This window comes from Ruditapes philippinarum, unplaced genomic scaffold (assembly GCF_026571515.1).
Source record: "Ruditapes philippinarum isolate M1 unplaced genomic scaffold, ASM2657151v2 ctg26_1_1_1_1, whole genome shotgun sequence".
NCBI lineage: Eukaryota > Metazoa > Mollusca > Bivalvia > Venerida > Veneridae > Ruditapes > Ruditapes philippinarum.
The window spans coordinates 486,689-504,035 of NW_026865626.1; the positions used below are offsets into that span (position 1 = coordinate 486,689).

Below are 17,347 nucleotides of genomic sequence, written 5' to 3' on the forward strand. Positions count from 1 at the left end.
TATATAAATGGTGTTTATTTGTATAAGGGGAAGTAACAATCGACGTTTGAGGAAAAGGTTACCATACGGAAACTTGTAGATATTTTTTTTCGTTTTATTCTAAAATATTGACCAAACAACATGAAAATTCATTTTTGCGTAATCGTTTTTTACATCTATTTAAAGACAATTTAACCAATAGAGTTATCTGAAGTAACTATAAACACTTTATAAATAAATTCCTGTAGATAGATTTTTTTTGTCGTCAGAAAGCACAATACGCTGCAATGAATTATTTCATTTGTTAGAGGCTCATTTTGACTTAAACGTTCACTAAGGCTTTGTAAGTGGCACCAATAGGAACTTCTGAAATTCCATGACTGTATCGACACCTATGCATGCGTGTACCGCCCCTTGTTTACCATAAAACTCCGCCTCGTCGTTGATTGGATAAACAGGTTGATGCCACACACCTGTATGCACGTGGACTCCAAAACTTCCGTCACAGTAGAAAGCAACAAAACTATTCAAATCAATATCGTCTCCAGGTTTCGCTAGAAGCATAACAAACGGGTCGTTATTCTTCGGATAGAAGACCTGACTTCCGTCCGGGTGATAATTTGCGTCCTTCACAAGGACATGAGTGCGGTTATTAGGCGAAACATTGCGTGGTAGTTTGCCAGTGACGTAATCTCCGTCGACCACAGCCTCGTTAACTGCTGTACAAACGTCTCCGAACCACTTATACTTGAAGTCACCGCTACGTATGCCACCGAGTGATCCAGTCTTAGGCCAGAGTTTCCGCCATCCTGAAAGTTATGTTAGCATCAGTAAAGTTTTCAAAACGGACAATTTCTATAAATTATTGAAAAGATATGAACATATTTGATAAAGAAATAAAGACATTACGATAATGCAACAAATTGAAAATATATGGAATGTTTTCAAAAATGATTATGTTCAGCTTACATATTGGGTGCTTCACTAGAAGAATTGAAGAGTACCTTTAACCGGCCATGGTGTTATATCTATTTCCTCAGCGTCAAAGTCCGAAACAATATTTCCGTATCCAACCAGCGTCCGTTCTGTTGCCATGACGATTGGGACAGGATGTGGGTCGCCATATTTAGGATCAAAGGCCTCGTCGAAATTCCCGTATTCGCCATATTCCCCGTACACGTCCATTTTTACTTTTTTTTATTAGATCTGTAAGATATAAATGTGTTGTTTAGCTAGTTGTTGTTAATGTTATTATTGTTGTTTTTGTTGTTGCCATTGTTGTTTTATTGTTAAATATGACACAGAGGAAACACATAATACCTTACGTTATCTCGCGGGTGCAAGATAATAGAACAAAATAAAACAAAAAAAAAGAGAAAAAATCAATTTCTTTTATTTTAGATTCCGCAATAACCTTTCAGCATCCGTAATCCTGTAATCATTCTTTATCATAATAATAACTATTTTTTTATATTTTTTTATTCATTTATTTATCTTTTTATTTTTCTTTATTTATTAATTTATTTTGTATTATTATATATACGCAAGAAACAGATTTTAACATTCTTGCACTGAGTGAGGAAGAAAGTAAATTAATTATTATAGTGCAATAACAAAATTAGAAGACGAAAAGAAAACAAATAAATAAAAACCTATCTAAACACATACAAAACTTTAATATTAACCAATGAAAATTTCACCTACGTACTAACCTTATGTACAAAGAAATTACACATTTAACTAAGTTGTCTGATAAAATTACGCCGCTACAACTGGTATACTTCTTATTCTTTCTTTTTATGTGATCCCCTTAAACAATGTATTTGTTCCATAATAAGAAATATTATATGTACATCTAGATGATCACCTGGTTATCTTACGTGGTCTCCTTATTTCTGTTCAATGAAAACTATAGTATATGAACATCTAGGTGATTCCCTTGTCATTTTACGCGATGCCCTCATATCTGTTCCATAACGAAAAAGAGTATGTACATCTAGATGATCCCCTGGTCATCGTACGTGATCCCCTTATTTCTTTCTGTGCAATTAAAACTATATTAAATGTACATCTACATGATCCCCTTGTCATCTTACGTGATCCCCTTATTTCTTTTCAATGGATACTATAGTATAAGTACATCTAGATATTCCCCTTGTATTCTTACGTGATCCCCTTATATCTGTTCCATAATAAAAAAAGAGTTTATGTACATATAGATGATCCCATTGTAATTTATTTGATCCCCTCATATATGTTCCAGAATGTTCCGAAATCTGTTCTGTAGCCTTTAAAGGGCATCTTCACACTGGCCATAGCTTTCGCAGAAGCGGTGGGTCTACCGGTGCGGTGATGGAGAATTCGTCGCAGAACTGGTGGAAAAACATGGCTGTCGGATAGTTTTTTGCTGGTGTCGGTAAGTTTATGACTTATTTTTACGTTATGTTTTTATGTTTAACTGATAACACCTAGTGAGACTGGAGCCCACATATGTACTCTTCCAACTTATTACAAGCATGGGATGCAAATCATGACCAGTTATGCAAACACTTCTGTACAGTTTGACGAGGGGACGCCACTTTTGTCTTATTTTGTTTATAACACTACAAATGTACTCAAAACTACCCCTAGATACACTGGCATCGCATCGTATGTATGATAATTACACAAAAACAACCATATTTTGGAACTTTTGGAAATTGATATTCCCATTTTCATAAAAGAATTGACAAAAATTGATTACAACGCAGACGGCGGTGGATTCGATTGCAACGCAGTGCGGTGGGCCCGATTTCATTTATGTCTTTTTTTTTAACGTTAAAGTCACAGACACTTAGGAGTTGAGCTCCAAACGCCTTAAAATACAAATGAAATATATATTTGTTAATCCTTACACATATAGATGTTATATATTTCAATGAAAGTAAATATACGCTTTTTTGAAAACAAAATGACTCTCAGATATGCTGTATATAAATGCGCTTTGAACTGAGATAATGCGGGTTCTCACATTCATAGCGCACCGCATTTAAATACGACAGAGCTGTGTGCCACGCTTGAATTTGTTGAAATATTTTGTAAATAAATAAAACGGCGATAGTTTTAATTTTTTCACATAGTGTGTTTGTATATTGAAGATGAAGTTTGATATTGTTGAAAAAGAAAAATATGATGAAAATATATAATAAGTACCAGTAATATATGTTTAATAGATGACTCGTGTCGTCTGTGGACAAAAGGATAATGTGAAAATATTGGAAATAGAATAAATTGGTGATTTGAAGGATGTGCGATTTTTTTCTAACATTTTTTTTTATCTTTTATATATTTTTGACGTATAAATATTTACTTTTTCTTCAAAACAGCATATATGTAAGTTTTAATGAAATATATGATAAGTTTATGTGCTGGAATTAATAAATATACATTTATTTGGATTTTAAAGCAGCACACCTCAATATTCATGTTTATTTTCATGAAAAGTTTGGAAATGTATTTAAAAGTAAAATATTGTGGTGTGAACAAATAAATTAATTAACATATTGCAAACGGCACTTACAATCTACAAACAATACCAAAAAAGTGGTCAACATATGCAAAAACAGTTCTTACTGCGTGAGTAACGCAGTAGAAATATGGTGATAAAACACTGCAAAATTAGACTTTAACCGCATATAACGTGTAAAATATAACTTGGATCTTGAATGTTTCTAACTATTTTAAAATCGTGGTATATTTTCTAACTATTGATGTTCTTGAAATATTTTGGCTCATCTGATGGTTTCCAGCTTTAAGGCTTTTGCAGCTCCAAAGTGTCTGAGATTAAAGTATAAATCAAGATATTTATACTAATTAAAATAGATACTAACAATGACCTTTATATTTCGAAACTTAAATGTACCTTTTTGATATGTTTTTTTTAAATCACTGTGGAAACAATTAATAAATAATTATAATAATTATAAACCTCCAACGTTACGAGGAGTTTAAACACTTTTATCTTATTTTCTACGTGACATAGCGTAAGATATAAGAGGGTGAATACATGTGTATGATTTATAAAATAAAGAGCAGAGTCCATGATAAAGAAGGGTTTAGCCCCTCGGAAGACTGATAAACTTTTGATGTTTTAATCAGCAAATTCTTATCAATCGTTTCTTTTTTTTCTTCAGAAATTGTACCTGCACATCATAATGTCACGGAAGAAATTGAGGTTTTATGTTTCATCTCTAAAACATAAAAGAAGAAACAATTATGCTTCACAAAAAAGAAAGTCAGAAATTCATGAAACGGTCAACAAAAAAAATAAAGTAAAGTCACCCTACAAAATAGCATCCATCAGAACATTGACAACGCCGCAAAAATATAAAAGAATTCTTACTCCAACTTCTAGCGCCAAGAAAGCAAAAATACAGCTGATTAAAACACCTTCTAAATATAAAGAACGGATTAACAATCAAAAGGAAACAGAAATGGACGTTTTATTCGATATTCCTGATGACAAAAATGACACAAAAACGGAAGAAAAACAGTTTCTGGAAATTTGCTGTGATAATGATGTACTAAGAAAACTTTCAGATGCGCGAATTCTTCACTTTTTCACAATATTTCTATGTCTAGTAAAAAAGGACAAATATATGAAGCTGATTAAATTAATAAAATAGCAAATTAATAGGACTTTTACCATTTTAAATTTCATTATCACCTATAACTGAATTTGCTGATACAATAGCATAATGTTGATTGTAACAATTCATCCTTTAGTATGTAGTACCTGCTATTTACCTGTATTTTTTCATTTCATCACATTATTTTTCTCAATTTCTTAATTTTCACAATTTAAACAAGTGTTTGGTATGCTTGACAGGTTGTAATTCTAATAGATGTCAAGATAAATGGGTGCTGTTAATTGGAAGATACTGACATTTTGAAGGTTTTTCAATGACAAGTATAATATTCCTTCACACCTTTTTTAATTTCCGGATTTTGGAAGTAAATTTTAGTTTATATAACCAAAATTTTACCAGAAAATCGTTCGGAATTCAGAAGTTCCGTAATGCAGAGGTTTTGATTACATAGAAAACAGAAGGAGAAATTTCGGGACCCTGAAAAATGTTCGGATTTCAGAAGTTTCCGGATTTTACGGATTTTAGAAATTCCGGAATTAAGAAGTTACACTGTATATATATTTATATATACACTCGGACATCTATTTGTATTTAATAATACTGTTTTAAACACCAAATAAACACGTTTCTCTGAAGTCAAAGAAAACTAAAAAGTTGTACTTCATTAAAAGTGCGTTGTGTCAACATAAACCCTCAAATTAGACATTAATGGTGTCGGCCCACCGCACTGCGTTGCAATCAAATCCACCGCCGTCTGCGTTGTAATCATTTTCGATCAATTATTTTACAAATAGTCAGGGACAATTGACAAAATTTCAATTATATATGTTTTGTGAAAGTATCATACATACGATGCGATGCCAATGTATTAATGTGTCGTTTTGAATACATTTGTACGTGTTATTACCAAAATTAGGCAAAAGTGGCGTCCCCTCGTCAAACTGTACAGAAGTGTTTGCATAACTGGTCAGGATTTGCATCCCATGCTTGTAATTAGTTGGAAGAGTTGATATGTGGGCTCCAGTCTCACTAGGTGTTATCAGTTAAACATAAAAACATAACGTAAAAATAAGTCATAAACTTACCGACACCAGCAAAAAACTATCCGACAGCCATGTTTTTCCACCGCTTCTGCGACGAATTCTCCATCGCCGCACCGGTAGACCCACCGCTTCTGCGAAAGCTATGGCCAGATTTTCATAACTGGCATATCCGCTCATTGTGATAAAGTATTTTTTTATCTTTTATGTTATTCCTATTGCTTGTCACTAAATATTTCATATTTGTACCTATACCCAAGTCAACTATGATTTTTGAAATCATTTGAAATATTTTGAAAATATTAACACACATGTAATATAATAATTTAGTCGCACCCAGACTTACTGCCTTAACATTTCACGCAGAACACACTGCAAACTTATCGTTGTGCTTATGATGAAAAACATTAAGTGCGCGTTGTTTAAAGAATTAAAGAAAAAAAATGATAACAATGAATAAACGTAACACACGTTAGTTTCGAAAATCTCAGCCAATTAAATGCCAAAGTTTTGTCTTTCAGTCATTCAAACAGTTGGGTGTTTTTTTTTTTTTTTTTTTTTTTTTTGGGGGGGGGGGGGGGGGGGGGTTGGTAAATCCATGGCAGTTCATTATTCAAAAACATGGAATGTTATTCAAAATCGGCCGTTGGAAGATATCCAAAATAGACAAAGGCGAATTTAGTAGAACTTAAAAAAATTAAAGGTCTCCCAAATTTAGAAGATACACTTTGTAAAGGCATACATGGCAGTTGTAATATAATGTTTTGACTGTGATAACAAAGACAAATGGGATACGTTTATAATATTTTATGCCCACATAAAAGATTTTATGTCATTGGACCCTATTCGTGACGTCCGGAACTTAACGATGTTAATCAGAATTTAGCTAGACGCATAAATTATGCTATTAACCAATCAGATGTTTACATTTAAACATGTGATCTTTCTAACATTGTGTACACCGGTCTTACTGACGATATTTGAGACCGGTGCGTATACAATGTCGCTATTTGAGACCGGTGCGTATACAATGCAAGGTTTTGTTTTTCTATACCGCGTGACTTAGTGGGCGGAGCGATAACGCGTTTGGCGTCTGGTCAATTACTTGGCGATGTAAAGAGCAGAGATTGTATCCGCCCATATGACGACTGCTAATTATCATTATCCAATCAGAGCGTCGCTTTATACTACCCTTCTACCTGTACCGCCTACTCTAAACAGTAAATAATGAGAGCATCGGCCCGAAACGGGTATAATTGTGTGACATTTTTGCGAGTTTAATATGGGATTTAGCGATAATTATACATTGTTTTTTCCCAATCATCTAAACACGTGCAAATGATCTCAGTCCGAAAAATTGTTATGTCGCTCACGTCATGGCTACAGGGCGAAATGCCCAAACCCAGCAGTAAAAGAAAGTTACCTACGCGAAAATTTAAGAAAGCCAATTTTGCAAAAATCATACGATTGGTATGGTATGACAGTGAGAGTGTTTGGCATTGTTATCTTTGTAGAAATGCCAAATTTGACACAGCTTACGCACGTGGGCACGACATCCCTGAAAAACTACGAATCATGGTCTGCAGGCTACATATCGGTCGTATATCATGTGTTCATGTATATAACAACAAAATTTGTCAGGAAAGAAGTGTTCTTATTGTTTCAATATATATATATATTTGTTTTAATGTCATAAATATGACGCTCACATTAAGATTTATCAATATTGTAAATTTCAAAAAGCATTATTTATAAAGATATTACCGAATTTAATATTTCATGAAAATAAAGGGAGGTAATTAGAAATTTATTTTCTATAATTTCTCAGTCAAAATTTTCAATAAGAAATGAATGTATATAATTTTAGTGATCAAATATAATGTGCACAAATGTTAGCAGTACATATTTTACATATTCTTCGATGTCTGAAAATTGTTTTATAAGCATAATTATATGCACATAAATGTGACATTACAACATCCAAGGTCTTTGCTTCTCCAAATCCCTCCAGAGGCGTGCACGTCGCGGAGAAGGCACACGGCAGGTCAAGGTCAAGTCATCTTAAGTACCAGAGGTGATTGGTTGACCTGTCGTGACTAACTCTGGAGGGTTGGCGCTAACGAGAGCCGTTTTTGTTATCGACCAGTATGGAGCTTGATGCCTGGCCAGTATTATCGTACTCCTCTACCACCAACGAACGAAGAATAGGCTTCAGGAAAGACTCAGCATGAAAAAGACGTCCCCGATGTGACTACCCTAGTGGACCGGCATGGATGCTATATTCTCGGACAGATGGTTTAACCGGCGCCGAGTATAAATAAACTCAAACTGACTGACTGACTGGCAAGGTCTTTAAATCAGAACAGAATAGAGATTTTAATAATCAATATCCAATGTACCTTTATCTTCTTTTAAAAGTGAGGAAGGTAAAAATATAAAATTGATTTATTCATCATATTTTCTCTCACTTATTATCAATAAATCTACATGAAAATATATAAACAAATATTTAGAGAAAGCTTACAATGACTGATAAATAGATTGTGTTTATATTATAGTTAAAGGATGTATATAGCCAGCCCATATATGCATACACATTGGGTTGTTTCCCTTCTCCCTAATTTTCGCGAGGAAGTCACTTCTCCCTAAAATTTCCTCCCAGGAATGTAGTCTCTTTTTTCAACTATACACATATAATTAGTTTGGAAGCACTGTCAGATCAGCGACTTTGTAAATACATTTTGTACTTATTTCAAATAATTATTGACCTTCAGTTTCAGTTTTTATTAAACCAAGGCATATAATATGCAACTGGTTATAACAACAAACAAACATCACGTTATACACGATATAGCTTTCAAAATCGCATCTTCTCGGCTTTCAGAAAAGAAGTTATTATGAAAATAGCCGAGGTGTAACGATTGTAGCTTCCATTGCAAATGGCGCTCTGTATATAAATGGTGTTCATTTGTATAAGGGGAAGTAACACTCGACGTTTGAGGAAAAGGTTACCATACGGAAACTTGTAGATATTTTATTTTTGTTTTATTCTAAAATATTTATCAAACAACGTGAAAAATCATTTTTGCGTAATCGTTTTTTACATCTATTTAAAGACAATTTAACCAATTGAGTTACTCTGAAGTAACTATAAACACTTTATAAATAAATTCCTGAAGATAAATTTTTTTAGTCGTTAGAAAGCACAATACGCCGGAATGAATTATTTCATTTGTTAGAGGCTCATTTTGATTTTAACGTTCACTGAGGCTTTGTAAGTGGCACCAATAGGAACTTCTGAAATTCCATGACTGTATCGACACCTATGCATGCGTGTACCGCCCCTTGTTTACCATAAAACTCCGCCTCGTCGTTGATTGGATAAACAGGTTGATGCCACACACCTGTATGCACGTGGACTCCAAAACTTCCGTCACAGTAGAAAGCAACAAAACTATTCAAATCAATATCGTCTCCAGGTTTCGCTAGAAGCATAACAAACGGGTCGTTATTCTTAGGATAGAAGACCTGGCTTCCGTCCGGGTGATAATTTGCGTCCTTCACAAGGACATGAGTGCGGTTATTAGGCGAAACATTGCGTGGTAGTTTGCCAGTGACGTAATCTCCGTCGACCACAGCCTCGTTAACTGCTGTACAAACGTCTCCGACCCACTTATACTTGAAGTCACCGCTACGTATGCCACCGAGTGATCCAGTTTTAGGCCAGAGTTTCCGCCATCCTGAAAGTTATGTTAGCATCAGTAAAGTTTTCAAAACGGACAATATCTATAAATTATTGAAAAGATATGAACATATTTGATAAAGAAATAAAGACATTACGATAATGCAACAAATTGAAAATATATGGAATGTTTTCAAAAATGATTATGTTCAGCTTACATATTGGGTGCTTCACTAGAAGAATTGAAGAGTACCTTTAACCGGCCATGGTGTTATATCTATTTCCTCAGCGTCAAAGTCCGAAACAATATTTCCGTATCCATCCAGCGTCCGTTCTGTTGCCATGACGATTGGGACAGGATGTGGGTCGCCATATTTAGGATCAAAGGCCTCGTCGAAATTCCCGTATTCGCCATATTCCCCGTACACGTCCATTTTTTTTTTATTAGATCTGTAAGTTATAAATGTGTTGTTAAGCTTGTTGTTGTTAATGTTATTATTGTTGTTTTTGTTGTTGCCATTGTTGTTTTATTGTTAAATATGACACAGAGGAAACACATAATACCTTACGTTATCTCGCGGGTGCAAGATAATAGAACAAAATAAAACAAAAAAAAAAGAGAAAAAATCAATTTCTTTTATTTTAGATTCCGCAATAACCTTTCAGCATCCGTAATCCTGTAATCATTCTTTATCATAATAATAACTATTTTTTATATTTTTTTATTCATTTATTTATCTATTTATTTTTCTTTATTTATTAATTTATTTTGTATTATTATATATACTCAAGAAACAGATTTTAACATTCTTGCACTGAGTGAGGAAGAAAGTAAATTAATTATTATAGTGCAATAACAAAATTAGAAGACGAAAAGAAAACAAATAAATAAAAACCTATCTAAACACATACAAAACTTTAATATTAACCAATGAAAATTTCACCTATGTACTATTCTTATGTACAAAGAAATTACACATTTAACTAAGTTGTCTGATAAAATTACGCCGCTACAACTGGTATACTTCTTATTCTTCTTTTTCTATTAGTGGTTACACTTATTTATGCAAACTCACGTGGTGACGTTATAATACGTAGTGACATGATACTAATAGGGTTATTTGAAGAGAAGTATGTTTATCTTGAACTTGTATTTGACTAGAGTGCACTAACATCCATGAAAAGCAAATTAAGATACTCCTAAATAAATGTATAAAAACTTATTTATCAAATACTCGTACCGATTTTGTAACTACATAAAAATAGTAGTGCACGGCCGTGCATATATTTTGACGTGATGTCATTTAAGTTATACCATCATAGTGTAAAGACGCGCTCATTGTTTGAGTTACACTGAAAAATTATTCTTTTGCACTTAAAACAGTCTTCATTTTGGTTTTGTGATAAATAGATAGATGTTCGTGAAGTTGGCAGCCTAGCAGCCTGAAGTTGACAGCCAAACAGCCTGAAGTTGGCAGCCTAGCAGCCTAAAGATAAATAGAATATTATATTCGTGTAGGTTTATTGCTCGCATAATATAATTTTATTCAACTAGTTCAATATATTCAGTATTAGTACCTACACTCATTTAATATTATAACGTAATTGGTATAACGTCAGCAACGTCATTCCAGATCATACTCGCGCGTGACACTGATTTTTTTTCTTACTGTCGGGGTCGTAGTTGCGTGTGATACAAGAATTGAATCTAGAAAATACATGTACTAAGTCTTGTATTTAATAAAGCACGGTATAAAATGTTCACAAAAGGCCAATTGGTGAACATAATGAGGTGAAAAAAATCAAATGAGTGGATAGAAAATAAAATGTGTAGTTTTACATACTTTTTGACCTCTTGCTTAAATAACAAACCCTCTGACATCTTTACTTTTCACAATACGAGTATAACACAATCATGAACACGTATCGGTTTTACCTGACCTTACTTTTTATTCTCGTTTTACTTAAATGTTCAATACTCCTGGAGGTGGTGAGATTTTTTTTATAATTTTGGAAGTTTTATTTTAGGATTTTTGTCTAAAATGGTGTTTTTCCATTGTACATATGGCGCAATTTAAGCTACAGGTTAGGCAACAAAAATGTTTTGCCCAGTCAGTGTCTTTTGATATACCCGTATTACAAAGTATTCATTGATACAGAAATGAAAATCAACAACAACAACAACAAACCGGGTATATGCAAAATGAATGCATTTCAAAATGTAAAATGATACTAAAACATCATAAACTAGTAATTTTCTTAGTCTTTTTAAAGACAAAAAATACAAACATTTTTTATATATCAGTATATACTGTAAGCAAAATGTCGAACTTAGGAAGTCCGCTACACTTTTCATATAGACATAACATAAACAGAATGAAAACATTGCATATGATTCATTTGAACTTTTTGCATGGTAACAGAAACATTTTAACTTAATTAAGCAGAAAGTGAGGAGGTGGAATAGACTACCACACTTCTGAGTTATCTGCCCTTGAATTGAATTTTTTGCTTATCCGTCGTAATTGCAAGGGTTGATAACTAACAGTTTAGCATAATTTGTCTGTTTTTATGAAGCCGACTTCCTTTTCAGTCATTATGCAAATTTAAAAATTGGGTATAATGCACATTGATTCTTTGAATCTACTTTGAAAACTGGAAAGGATCAATACTGTTTTATGGAACTCCATGAAATTTTGTATCGTGACCAAGAATGAAATGAAAAACATAGCCAAAGTAAGAATAAGATTTTTTAGGCTTAAGTTTTTGTAATATGTCCTTGAATTTATCTAAAATGATAAATAAACCAAATTCGAAGGCAGATAATTCTGAAACGAGATCTTCAATGCCCCACAGTTTTTGTTTTACATGTTTTTATTTGATCTTATTATTTATTGATTGATTTATCACAGAAGTTAGGCGCGTTGATTGGTCACTACTAAATATATATGTATCGTTTGCTTTTGTTTTTTTTTTTTTTTTTTTGGTGAAATGACGGAAATTGAATTAATAATAAAAACATATTTCAAATGGAAAAATACTGCAGTTAACATGGTTTTGGAGGGAGGAGGGTTGTAGAGTGGATCATGGGTGGGGGAGGTAGTGACCAATCAACGATCGAACACCTGTGTTTTTCACAGTATATAAACGATTTGAACCCCAACCGGATCTTGTGAGAAGATCTCAGCATCTAAACGTACAATCAGGCGCAATGACACATTAAACTATTAAAAATCGGCTTGAATTTAATATGTTACGGTATGTTAACATTTGAATCATATTAAGAAATAATTCATCTTTGCTTAAATATACACCCATAACCTTCTTCGTAAAATATATGCGCATAAAACGCTGTGCTCTTCGCCTCATGTTGTGTTTATGTCAACACACGCCGATTACACAAGCAAATGTATGCCTAAAATTATTTTACTTCACTATAACTCATATCTGAATCTTTGATTTATTGTCTTAACCTCATGTTACCAGACAGACACTTTTGAAAATATCTTTGAATATTGATAAAACATAGTTTATAATAGAGGCGACATTTCTGATAACTGTACCCGTCTTGCTAAAACAATTTTAATGATCTGTACCCTACTTGTGTTTTCACTGAACCATTACTTGCGAGTCACTTTTGATGATTTTTATTGTGTTTTTGTCGTATGTTCCAAATTTTATTGTGCAGAATATGAAGTTATTGTGTCACAAGAGAAGGGTACATGTTTTACATGTAAGTAACTAAAACTGCATATGAATGGAGGAGCTTCGTCATGTTTTCACTGTCTACGAAAGTGGCTGTCTATACGAATCAGAAAGTAAATTATTTCTTGATAAGAATAATAAACCAACAAACCTCATCTTCACTTACCATTCATTTTTCTTTGGAAAGATATAAAGCTAAAATATTGCATATGTACTATAAATTTTTTATATTTAATTCAACGGCATTGTTGTCATATATAGTTTTGACGTGACCGTTATATAACGTCACGTATCAATAAACCTCGAAATATCATTACAAGATTTTTTTTGCAGATTACGTATTTCAACATGTTGAAAGCTTTACACCTACCGTTGATTTCATTCTGCTTTTTAAACACCGTTTTTTATTCTCAGAAATTCATTGACTTTCTATTTCTGAAATGTAGACTACGTCAGTGTTTCAGCAATTGGTGTTATAAACTTCTTTTCTTCGTTTACGTTATTGGCTGTAACGCTGATTTTTTTTAAGTTGGAAAATTTATTCTGATCATTATTTACTCTTATTTTCAAGTCGCAGTCTGAATGGCGAATAATTATGTGGTCAATGATTGCATTGAATTTCGTAGTCTTTACTGAACAGTATATGCAGTTGTATTCTTCCATGGTGATCCGAAAGAAAAATATACATAGCATTATATATTTTATTAAACAAATGATTAACAATATTATCAGTTAAACCAATTCTCGGTAAATACCTTAGATACCACCTTATATACTAAAATTCTATTACAATCATTTATATTTTCTGGCAATAATTGATACAAAATCGCAATGAACTCCAATAAATCTTTAAAAATACTCACAAGTCAGGGTACAGATAAATTTCGTAAACTCACAAGTAGGGTTCACAATCACCAGCAAGTAACGTTCAGTTTACGGAATTGACCTCCTTGGTAAAACTCTTAAATTTATGTTCAAGATACAGCAATATGTTATGCATATGGCTAAATTATCGTTTGTTATTGATTACTTTAGTAGTTCGATATCACAATTCAATGTTTAACTAAATCATCATTGGAATAAGACGGATTTTTGTTCGTGTTCAGTGTTGATCACCTGAAAGCTGTTCGTGAGTTTCGATTATTTTATAGCCTTCGTGCTAACGTTTATGTTTTGCATAACTTAAACGTTTAATTAAGTTTCTCTCTTACGATATAAATATAGATTTACTAACCTAACGTCCATCTGTATCAATATAAATACCAATATCGTAAACAAGTGTAGTGGCAGAATATGGCTGACACTAAAATCTTCTCACAAGATCCGGTTGGGGTTCAAATCGTTTATATACTGTGTTTTTACTAAAATTGTTTTGCTACCATATTTTTAGATTATTATGCTAAGATTGAATAAATCTCTGTTTGTCTATATGAAACCAGAAAGTGGATTCAGTTTCAGTTCTTTTATTTTTAATCAAAACATCCAGCAGTTATTCATACATTGTACAAAGCGCTAGAAAATTTTCATTTGTATCTTTCAAAATAGGTCACATTTATTTTCTGTTTGCCACAGACCTGTACAACTCGTTCAGGTAATTTATACATGTTATACATAATTATAACCTACATACAAAAAATGTGTGATTGTTTATACATTTTAGTTTATAGTCTATTGTTATACGCCGCGTGTGTATTCTTGTGACTGAAGTATTATTTTTATATGTGAAAAATGCAGAAAACACAAACTAGAATTAGAAAAAAGTGATTATTTACCAAGATAAGATATCCGCATGTAGGTGCACACAACAGAGAAATTATCCATACAGAGTCGTCGTTCGTGGCTTACAAACGCAACACGCAACAGAAAACATATATTTTACGTATACTACAAATATTAATTTTATTCAAATCCGCAGTATTATAATTGCAGTTTCCAATAGTTTCCTATGTTTTCACTTCCATAGCTAGCTAGGCTACACTAAGTATGAAATTAATTATAGCTCACTGATAAAACTTTTCATTAAGCTAAAAAAAATTATAATGTCATATATATGCATACATCGCCTATTATTTTTCTATCCGAGGACTGACGAAAAGGGCCCGAAAAGTTGTTGCCCGGTCGTACAATTCTGCTTCTACGCGAAAACGGCACTGGTACTTTATAAAGAACTTCTAAGATTCACTGTAATTATGAAAAATATAAAAATAAGTATAAACAGGAGGCTTCAATTATTTACTTTGCATAGTTTGATTTAGAAATGTCTTGAAAATCGCCCCAACCTATTGCAAGTTTTTTGTTTGTATGTTTTTTTTTCTTGGGTAGGTCTCGCCACGTGGTCAAATTAAAGAAAGCATTCACTCCTTGTTGTTGTTTTTTTAGGAGAGAAGAGACACATTATATAATTATTGTGTTTATACACCGACAGTACAATTGTATGGTAATTCATTTGACATGGTAAACGCTATATAATAAAAAAAGAGATATTGAGGGATGAAAGGATGGTGGAGTGGGGGCGCCGTGAGGTTTGTATGGCACTTGATGTATACCACACGATTATACAAGGAACCAACAGTATGGTGCACCCGTTAGAGGGCCTGGCGGAGGCAGACAAAGGGTGACGACAGCATACGGTGCGTGGAAAGTTGAGCATGGGTAATCTGCGATCATGAAGATTTTGTGTAAGAATTCCATTGACTCGTCGTCACCGCAAGGTCCGTGAGAGCATAGGACGAGACATCCGTGGAGACATGTTCTCTTTACTTACGAATCTTGGTTTTGCCTTGACTTCAATGAGTCTGAAGATGATCTGGGGAAAGGTTTCAAGCCGAAAATTTTGCTGAACTCGACCGCTACGGGGATGGGTCAATTATGGTGTGAGGAGGCATCAGATTGAACGGACGGACGGACTGGCCTCGTTGTGCTAAATAGATCTATAGGAACCTTAACTGGTCAGTGGTACATCGATAAGATGCTAGATACTCAGGTTAGGCTTTATGCCTGGTCAGAGGGCGATTAGTTCATTTAAATGGACGATAATTTATGCGGAACACCACAACATAATTTTAAGTATTTGTTTGGATCATACTAGTAGTAAGCTGGGGGCATAATTTCAACTGAACAAAATGGCCGGACTTGTTGTCAGTACAGCCTTACATGGCAGCTTATTTGCCAGACTACAGCCTAACAGTACAAGTGATTGGACTTGACCAACTGAACAAAATGGCCAGACTACAGCCTTACAGCACAAGTGATTGGACCTGACCAATCGAACAAAATGGCCAGACTACAGCCTTACAGCACAATTGATTGGACTTGACCAACTGAACAAAAGAGCCAGACTACAGCCTTACAGTACAAGTGATTGGACCTGACCAACTGAACAAAATGGCCAGACTACAGTCTTACAGTACAAGTGATTGGACCTGACCAACTGAACAAAATGACCAGACTACGTCTTACAGCACAAGTGATTGGACTTGACCAACTGAACAAAATGGCCAGACTACAGCCTTACAGTACACAATTGATTGGACCTGACCAACTGAACAAAATGGCCAGACTACAGCCTTACAGCACAAGTGATTGGACCTGACCAACTGAACAAAATGGCCAGACTACAGCCTTACAGTACAAGTGATTGGACTTGACCAACTGAACAAAATGGCCAGACTACAGCCTTACAGTACAAGTGATTGGACCTGACCAACTGAACAAAATGGCCAGACTACAGCCTTACAGTAGCACAATTGATTGGACCTGACCAACTGAACAAAATGGCCAGACTACAGCCTTACAGTACAATTGATTGGACCTGACCAACTGAACAAAATGGCCAGACTACAGCCTTACAGCACAAGTGATTGGACCTGACCAACTGAACAAAATGGCCAGACTACAGCCTTACAGTACAAGTGATTGGACTGACCAACTGAACAAAATGGCCAGACTACAGCCTTACAGCACAATTGATTGGACTTGACCAACTGAACAAAATGGCCAGACTACAGCCTTACAGTACAAGTGATTGGACCTGACCAACTGAACAAAATGGCCAGACTACAGCCTTACAGTACAAGTGATTGACCTGACCAACTGAACAAAATGGCCAGACTACAGCCTTATAGCACAATTGATTGGACTTGACCAACTGAACAAAAGAGCCAGACTACAGCCTTATACAGCACAAGTGATTGGACCTGACCAACTGAACAAAATGGCCAGTTTACAGCCTAACAGCACAAGTGATTGGACTTGACCAACTGAACAAAATGGCCAGACTACAGCCTAACAGTAGCAAGTGATTGGACCTGACC

General features: G+C 34.1%; 2 protein-coding genes across 3 annotated transcripts; both read right to left on the reverse strand.

The window, feature by feature from the left end:
* Positions 1–139: 139 nt before the first annotated feature.
* On the reverse strand, positions 140–14,907 carry LOC132729793 (uncharacterized). Of its 2 annotated transcripts, none has more exons than XM_060715612.1 (3): positions 14,807–14,907; positions 984–1,185; positions 140–788 (listed from the first exon to the last, which is right to left on the reverse strand). In XM_060715612.1, the coding sequence occupies exons 2-3, from the start codon at positions 1,162–1,164 to the stop codon at positions 313–315; spliced, it is 657 nt and encodes a 218-aa protein (XP_060571595.1). In that variant the 5' UTR covers positions 1,165–1,185; positions 14,807–14,907; the 3' UTR covers positions 140–312. The 2 variants fall into 2 exon arrangements, with proteins under 2 accessions (XP_060571595.1, XP_060571596.1); XM_060715613.1 differs by lacking the exon at positions 14,807–14,907 and adding an exon at positions 1,692–1,768.
* Positions 8,668–9,802, reverse strand: LOC132729792 (uncharacterized). Its single transcript, XM_060715611.1, has 2 exons — positions 9,583–9,802; positions 8,668–9,387 (listed from the first exon to the last, which is right to left on the reverse strand). Exons 1-2 carry the CDS (start codon positions 9,761–9,763, stop codon positions 8,909–8,911), a joined length of 660 nt encoding a protein of 219 aa, XP_060571594.1. The 5' UTR covers positions 9,764–9,802; the 3' UTR covers positions 8,668–8,908.
* Positions 14,908–17,347: the final 2,440 nt, after the last annotated feature.